The sequence below is a fragment of the Bidens hawaiensis genome, unplaced genomic scaffold (genome assembly GCF_021521415.1).
Source record: "Bidens hawaiensis isolate Kalapana, Puna unplaced genomic scaffold, B.hawaiensis_p1.1 tig00033490_1, whole genome shotgun sequence".
Taxonomy (NCBI): Eukaryota; Viridiplantae; Streptophyta; class Magnoliopsida; order Asterales; family Asteraceae; genus Bidens; species Bidens hawaiensis.
The window spans coordinates 21931-31308 of NW_027495736.1; the positions used below are offsets into that span (position 1 = coordinate 21931).

Here is a 9378-nt window from a genome sequence, read left to right on the forward strand (position 1 = left end):
ATTTAAAGGCGAATTGCTAGCTACGATTTCAAGGGAAAGACAAACATAACCGGCCACGTTAGATGGGCCGACGGGGCCGGACCGTTTTCACTGGTTTGATGGTTCGGTTTTTGTGTTTTTAACCAATTTTTTTCTTTCCAAAACATTAGTTTGTATAAAAAATTTTAACATGATAAAGATGGTTTATAGTCATAACTGGTTTTTAATATATATATATAATACCATTTCATTGGAAAAACCTTTTTTCCGAACCAGCAAATCTATTTACTGTGATAAAATGTTTAACATGGTTTTTTATTGCAAAATTATAAAAGCATGGTTTTAATTGCAAAAATAACCTCTACTTTTTTGTAACAATCCCAAAAAGAGCACATCAATTTGCAAAAATGAGCATTCGCAGACAACTAAGGAGATACAGTGTTGAAACAAGAAAAAATATCTTCGTATTGTTCAACAAAAATGGCCCGTGGTTTAATCACGTGTTGCATACATTCATGAATCGTTCCAAGATCCGCACGTGTGTATTATTTATTAATGCTTTCCGCATTAATAACATAAAATTGAACGATCTAGGTGTGATAAGTAGTTTTTTTAATAGGCCACTTGTTCATATAGTCCAATGATAGTGTACTTTTTAATTCTAGCATTATTATGATCTACACCTACAACAGTGGTTTCATCTTTAGTCCCATTATTTAGGAGAAATGCAGATCATAAGAAACCTATTAAACATTCTCTAGGAAATAATATAGCTTGTTCAGGTTCTAAATTCTTCATATAACTGAATAAACAGAAATACCTTTTATCAAAAGTGTATACTTTCTGGTTGCAAGTTTCTGTCCAATTATGCACTTCCAGCCCCCTTTCAATGCACTAAAGAAAAAAACCAACACGAATCAATATTGCTGGTTAATTTAAACAACTTCCAAGATTATTCAGAAAAAAAGGAGATTATTTTGGTACTTACTTTGGTTATGCTCCAAATTCCAGTTGGCAGTTGTCTTCAAACACGAAGCGGGCCCCACAACTTTCTGAGATGTCATAAGTTGATTTAAACACAAATCTTATACACATATTTTATGATTAAAGCAGTCCATGTGCTTTGTAGCATATGCCTAATATGATCAAATCTAATAATAAGTTAATAACAATAATAGTATATAATACAAAGAGTACAGAGATGCAAGGTGCAGTAACTGTTGACAAAATTCATTCCAATATCGGGTCTGACGACTCAAAAATACAACTCAACATAACATGAACATAGTGCTAGAATACAGTTGCAAGCACACAATTTTATAGAACTATAACAACCTTTTACTATCAATACCTACTAAATATGTAGATTTTTGCTCAATTGTGATGCAAGAACAACCGACTTGGCACTAGTACTTGTCGTCAACCACTCTCTTGCAGCCCGTCGCTGTCTTTGTCTAGCATTTTTGGCCCGTTTTGGGGCCATTCGGGCATCTCTTTCAACAAATGCAAGTCTAAATCTTTCAACAATTGGCAGGTCGGTTGAGGTCAAAACAGGTTGAGTTGGCCTAATCCTAGATCCTGGAACTGCCCAAGTTTTTGGGTCGATGTCTTGTACAGCAAAATCATCCAATGGTACACCGGGTAATGCATTTTTGGGAATATCAATCCCTTTGTGGCCAAACAGTGATGGTTTTGGGTTCACAATAATGCGGGGGCATTCTGTTGATAGACTCTCCAATGAATCTTTATCAATTCTTGGCTGCAAGAAGAACAACTGTTGAATCATACAGAATAAAAGAATAATCATAAAGAAAAAATATTTGCATAAGTAACCGACTATCAAAAGTAAGAGAGCATGATGGAGAACAGGTTGAAGTGCAAACATTCTTTTTCCATCTCTGTAACTTTTAGTGAATAATTATTGCATTGTGTAGGATTAAATGAATAATTATTGCATTGCGTAGGATTAAACAATTATATTATTACAACAATCATCTCTTCCTTTTGAAAAATCATCTCTTCCTTATAGCACACTTTGCATAACTTTTGACCAATTTGGCTCGTGTGACTCATTTGAACCTTCCTTTTTATATAAGTTTCTTTTATCATTGTACATAAAAGAGGCAAAATGGAATTATAGTGACTAGAAAACTATACTATTACAATAAACATATTCCCTTTTTAACTTAAATAACTATTAAATTATAATGACTAAAAACTATGCTATGGCAATATATATCTTCTCACTTTAACAAGTCCGGTCCATTCTAATAATTTTTCATCTAGTTTTTGTGTTTACTGTTTAAACGGGCATTTCCAGTTTACTTGGCCCACTTTAACTATTCTTTTTTTTTTCATTTCTTAAAAACTTTTTTAAAAAGTAGCAGCTTTTCATGTAGCTAATTTTTTCAAATCACGTAGAAACTGCAAAACAAGCGGATCGGGTTAGGTTCTGAAAACTGTCTATTTCCACTTTTTTAAAGAGCTTCAGAAAAAATAACTACTTTGTTACATATGATAGAAACAATATCACTACCATAAATAAGTTGTAAGAAAATGATTTAGAAGGTTATATGCATTAAAAAAGTTACACTTTGGATGGCTTTTGACTAGTTTGATTTGTTCAACTCATATATTTTTGTTAGGTACCATTGTTTACTTTAGCCAAGTGACCCGTTAGTGATAAAACATAACCCAAACCGACCCGTGTATAAGGTTGAAAACGCCATGCATGCATACCCATAGAAGCCAACGTAACGACTGTGCTCCATGTACAATCTCTGTGGTATCAAGTTCCTCCCATGAATCCTCTTCAATATTGTTTAATGTTGGCTTCAGAATGCTTAACGAGCTCCGTGCGGTCTGTTCACTTCTTGGGCATCCTCTGTAACGTTAACTCTGTTATATGGCTTGCTATGAGATATATCAAACCAATATAATACCATTTCTAAAATCATTATAAAGTGAAAAAAAAAACAGAAACATACCCCCATCTCAATATCTCAAGACAATGACAATGCTTCACGAGTTCGGAAACACCATATGAAGTGATATTGCTGCAACGGCTGCATATGAAAATGTATGAATTCAACTAGTATAAAGAATCATAAGTAATTAAGTATAATTCAAGTATTTAACATCCTGATTTCACCTTATGTCCATGGCTCTCACATGACTGCAAATCTCTATCACCTTCAACAAGCCAGTATCGGTGACTTCTGAATCTGATAAATCAAGAATCTCCCATGAGCTCTCTGCCAATGTAACGATGACATCATCATTAAGCAACTTTCTTCTTCTTGCAATGGCTGTAATGGCCATCTGATAAGTTGATCATTCATTTAAAGAATTCAGACAACACCAAACTATGCTTACCAACTAATAGAATAAAAGATGTAAATCTGCAATCCAATGCATAACCGAGACACTAATAATCATAACATGACTAAAACACCTACCTTAATATCTGGCGGAAAACTGGAGAAAACATCTAAATCCTCAATAATATCATCCAGATGCTTGCCAATTACTCCAAGGCACAGGCTTACCAGAGCAGGAGGCTTTCTCTTCAAAAAAGGTGACCCTGCACACCATCAAACAATTAATAAACAAGCTGATATGAAACAAACTACATTCCAACAGTAATTCACTTTTAAAGCTAGATGAACCATCCAACTTCATTTATCAAACTTTAATTAAAGAGAACTTCATACATGCTCAATTTTTCCTACAAATTTTTTTAACAATTTCCAGCTAGTGAGTCAAATCAAGAAGACAAGAACGAATTGACAAACTCACCAATACGAAAACACACAAACAATGATTGTTGATAACTATCAATATTATTAAGTAGACGAATCTCAAATCAAAAAGCTCTCTTACGCATAACTCACATATATAACCAACCCATAAGCGAACAAAACCGACTTTCCGCACCCCTACTCCTTCCATTAAGGGGTGAGCAATAACCAAACCGAAATTAACTGATAACCGAATTAACCGAAAAGCGGTTATCGGTTAATTTTTTACCCTTGGTTAACCGAAAGACAGAACCATTCATGTTTTCATATAGTTCAAGTTTTTATACCTCCATTTCATGTATGTCTACCACCATTTTTTTGTATATATACCTTCATGTTATGTATTTATACCCTCAATTTCATATATTTATGCATCCATCTCATGTACTTTTAAGTAAAATTTTTAGGCCATGCTTGATTTTGGTTATTAACTGAAAACAGAAAACCGAAAAACTAACCAAATAAACCGAACCGATTAACCGAAAACGGACTGGTTAATTCGGTTGAGGCTAGTAACCGAACTGAACCGTGCAAACCTCTATTTAACATTAATTCATATTTTTTATAGGTAGATACAAACCGAACCGAGAGGAGCGGCTCGTCTACAATCGAGCCATAAAACGAGTGAGCAATTTCCGAGAGAGCGGCGAGCGGTTTTCCAGCTAGAGTGTAAAATTCATAACAAATGCTAGGGTTTCATAATAATAATATTACGTGTATGCGCAATCAGGAATGAATAAAACTTAAATATAAATAATAAGCTTACAGGATGATTGAATCGAGGGATTGTAATTATTTGGAAACTTGTTAGGGTTTTGGGAATTGTGGTTCAAATCGATATTGTAAACGGGTTTCTGTACGGATACCAAAGCTTTGCCTTTATCCATTAACAATCGTCGGGTTTGAATCGGAGATCCGGAAAGATTACCGGACGGATATATTATATTTACGCCGGCGACCGCCTTTTGCTTCTATGTTGTGTGCATGACCGAATCAGTTTTTTCATGTGAAACCCTTTCGTTTATGATTTGCTGATGTGACAGTGCTCCTTAACTATGTCTTCAATCTTACAAAACATAAATTCAAAAATGTGGCAAGAGTTCAAAGTCAAAATAATATATCAATTGACAGAGTCAAAACGTGTTCACATTAAAATGGGCCATTTAAAAGTATTAGTTTGGTTCGGGTCAAAAAAGGTTCACATCAACCTACTGTAAACCGAACCCGGTGGATGTTTACAAAAAATGTGAAGTGAGCTCAAAACCTGAAAAAATACGACCATAAAATTTTTCTTGAAATTAGCCATGACGATAAAAACTTTCTTGAATTTGTTTTTAGTTTGAAATGAAAAAAAAAAACTTTAATATGAATTGTAGCAAAACTCAAGCTATATGAATTGGTTAAAATGCATGTGTGTAAAAACAGTGGCAAAGCAATTAATCATGACATTTGCAGACTCCATAAGGAGTCATTTTTGGGTAGAATATACAGTAAGACTCCATAAGGAGTTATTTTTGGTTAAAACGCATAGTAAGCAGTGATGATTGATAAAGTTCGATGATTGATAAAGTTCGATGATTCTCATTAACCAATAATCCCTAATATATACAGAAATCCCTCCTCTAATTTAGGGATGAATCATATTCTATATCAAATACAATCTATTCTATAATAATAATAATAATATAACCATATATATCTATCTGCTAATACACCCCCGCAGTCTAAACTGGAGGTTCACGAATGTTGAGACTGGATTTGAAGTCATCAAACAGAAATGAGGGCAAGCCTTTGGTGAAGATATCTGCAATTTGATGACGAGTTGGAACGTGAAGAACCCGGACTTCGCCTTTTGCAACTTTGTCACGAACAAAATGAATGTCCAATTCAATGTGCTTTGTTCGCTGATGTTAAACCGGGTTGCAGGATAGGTACACGGCACTTATATTGTCACAAATGCGGAGTCTAATTTTATGTGACAAATTGTGTATGAGTGAAAAAAAAACTTACTTTTACTCATCACGATTCTCTTGTTACCAATATGATCTTTGAGTAGGAAGCCTCTGCCTTCACCAAAAACAAAATTTCCCGTCTAAGAAAACCTTGTAACAATTGATCAAACAGATAATAGTCAACATAATTTAATATTCACACCTTTGTGAGTGTAGCTATGCCATCCCTTATGCACAAACATTGTTAATAATGGCGGCGACCACATTACTAGGAAATCATGCACCTGATATTGCTTGCCTAGCAAGACCCAACCCCAAATTTGCACCAAGAACGTTTCCAAAATATACTTCTTGTACATGTGATGGACGGCTATATTAATTCACTAAAATGAATAAGCAGAAAGCAGGTCCGTTTGATGTATAATGTCATAACTATCTTTCTTTGTATATTTAAAGAAAAACAATAAATATTTAACTGAATCATTGCCTATATATAATGTGCCTATATATATTTGATTGAACTGTTGCCTATATATATCAACAAAAACCTATCTTTGTTAACCCGAAGATCTTTTTACTTGTCTTTTCCTGTCTTGAACACCTGACAAGCAAAAATTCCAAAAATAAAAAAAATAGCACATTTGCATAAAAGTAATTCAAGATAAAAAACAATAAAGCATGATTTATTGCTTCACTTTGATGCTAATATGTTTTAGACACATTCACACATTCAGTTTAGCCATTTCTATTGATGTATTTATTGTGTATTTAGCAATGATTCGTTTAATGCCAATGTTGTTTGGCAAGTTCTTGTAAATACGTGTCAGCATGAAGAATGGGTCAGAAAAGATATTGGTTAAACAGATACATTTTGTATGCGTTGGGTTTGACCAAGGTTGACCCACAAACACGTGTGTCCAGTTTAAAAATCTTTAATTAATAATTAACGTGTTGATCATTATTACAGAACAAAACCAACATTTATACACACATAATCCCAAAAAATAGATGATAAATTTGTTTGATAGCTAACCTCACCGATGGCGACTCATAGGCTGTGAATCAAACGATCTAATGCTTGTATCCCCGATATTATGCAAAATGTCTTCAGCAACAACTATTTCAGCCCGGATTCGTGACTCAACAAATATTGTCAGGTATGTCGTTATCAAGGTGATGGCAGACCATCAGTAAAATATATAAAAAAATGAGCTTACTATTTATTTTTTTCTTTCTAAATGAGCTTACATGCATATCTGGATGTTTGTCTATTGTGTTCTTAGTGTAAGGACATGTTGGATTTGTTTATGAGGGTAAAACGTTTACACCATAAATTTTGATGACATCTGGACACCCCCGCACCTACACTGAAACAAAAAGAACATATTCAGTTCAACGCTTGCAAGAATTCACTTACATATTATGGTTCCAATACAATTAAAACGTGCAACGGTAAGTGCTATAACCAACCTTCAAGAAAACAAAAGAGAAACCTAACCTACATGTTTTTATTTTAAAACTAATTAAGGGTTTGATAAGAGGTAAGAAGAAGCTTATAACTGTGGTTTGTGTGAATTGTTCTATCTTTAAATGCAGCAATTTTGTGTTCAACGAATCCAGATTCATTCAAGGTGTCTATGGATACTGACCTATCAAAATTAAACTTTGGTGTAAAAATGATAAGTACAAGCAACTAAAAGCTTCACTTTCATTAAAAGCTGAAAAAAAAAGGTGACATGTGTATCATATTGCTCTGCAACAGCCAAACCATTATCTATAGCAGACAAGTGGTTCGCGTATAATTTAGCAGCATAACCCCATGAATCTGTGTCGTAAACACGCACAATTCAGAATAAGCATATACATGTAGGGTTTTCTCTATCATAAATAATGTCTGTGTACGAATACGTCTATGTATTTAAACAGAAATCTGAGCTTCTTTGGCAGGGCTTCCCACTGGTTCTTTCAAATCTGTATCAAAACGATGAAATTAGTAAAGAATCTAAAAAGAATTGCATAACACGAGGTTGAAGAAAGAGAGTACCATGGTTTCATGCATAAGAAACAACCTTCCAACTGTGTTCATTTGCCCCTAATTCCAGGCCAAATCTTTTTGTATAAATAACTAATTGGAGATTCCTTCTCATCATGTACATGCTAAAATTTCAAGAAGCAAAATTATGGTAAAAAAAAGAAGCAATATACATTTAGGAAACTTGAATTTTGATTATAATTACCTTGTTAATGATCACAAAATTAGGGTGCAAGAACAAAGGAGATGCTAAGAAACACATTAAATCTCATAATCCTCATTGATTCTCCAAAAATCGAAACCAAAATCTGATGGCATGACTTATCCATTTAATTGCTGGCTTAACCCCACAACAAAGTCACACGTACCAATAGCTTCCTGCCATTTAAAAAAAACTTCATAATTAGCTTTTGTAACTTAAAGTTGGAAGTTTGATCACAAATTGAACCAAAAAAAGATACAAAGTGCATATATGCAAGAAATAGAGAAGTCAAAGTTTAAACTAATTAAAGTTAGACAAAAACAAATACTTGAACTTCCCTTATGCCTTCTGGAAGAATCTTTCCCATCTCAACTGATAAAAGCCGACCAAGGTACTCGAGCTTGGCTCTCAATGCATCACCAATCTGTCTAACAATCTCACCTTGCTTTGGTGCAGGAAGCTGAGAAAAAAAAAGATTAGGAGTCAATCTATTGTACACATTATGAAACAAAAACATTCATAACTTATAAATTAAGGCAATCTCAAAGAAATACATCAACATTCAACAACAAAGAAACGATACTCATAAGAGAAGTTTAACTTACTTCCAAATCTTTTGAGGCTTCGTGCCTCCTCATAATCTTAAGATGAAGCTTCTACGACTTCAGTAATGGGCTGCATCAACAATGTAGCAAACTTTGAATTGTTATTAACCAACATAACACCAATGCAGTAGTACAATGGTAAGGATCTTTGAAGTACATTTCAGATTACAGTTTAAAAAAATATGCAAATTCAGGCAATCAAGTGATTTTCAACAAAATGATTATGATTCCTAAATAAGAATCAATTTAGAAAAGCCCTAAATATTACATGGTTTGATTTGAAATTGTAGAATTATAATAAACAAATGTAACCGGAAACATTTACGGACTTTAATGAACGAACCTAAATGGACCCACTATTGAGTTTCTGATATTTGCTTCAAAAACTATATAATGTTAGTATCTTCAATTACCAAAAAGAAACCCTCTTTATCAATTCAAAATTCCATTTCGGGAAGCAATAAATTCACAATTATTATTATTATCATACATTGAATCTGAAAGTTGAGGAAAAACTGCCGATTTCATGGAATTGAGGAAAAACAGAGGTAAACACGTGATGAAAAGGCAGTAAATGCTTTTAAGCTTATCGGAGGCCGAGAATCAATTTTGAATAAGCTTGGTCAATTTCAAATCCCACTCTATGGTAACCTATTAGTATAATAATATGAAAAAAAGGAAATCGAAAAAATTTATACATGCCATTAGGCTAAGGGGGGTTTATAGAGGTAGGGTAGTAAAATAATCTAAGAAACCGCGAAAACCTCGCGGGTCATCCATGGCTATCCGCCAAGAAAATAAAGGTCCA

At 33.8% G+C, this 9378-nt stretch overlaps 1 protein-coding gene across 1 annotated transcript; it reads right to left on the reverse strand.

Annotated features, from left to right (window-relative positions):
* Positions 1-1103: 1103 nt before the first annotated feature.
* LOC143584912 (uncharacterized) lies at positions 1104-8603 on the reverse strand. The gene is made up of 9 exons (XM_077066834.1): positions 8571-8603; positions 8294-8425; positions 8132-8141; positions 7419-7556; positions 3438-3562; positions 3131-3300; positions 2967-3044; positions 2719-2863; positions 1104-1738 (listed from the first exon to the last, which is right to left on the reverse strand). Exons 1-9 carry the CDS (start codon positions 8601-8603, stop codon positions 1334-1336), a joined length of 1236 nt encoding a protein of 411 aa, XP_076922949.1. The 3' UTR covers positions 1104-1333.
* Between the last annotated feature and the right edge of the window lie 775 nt (positions 8604-9378).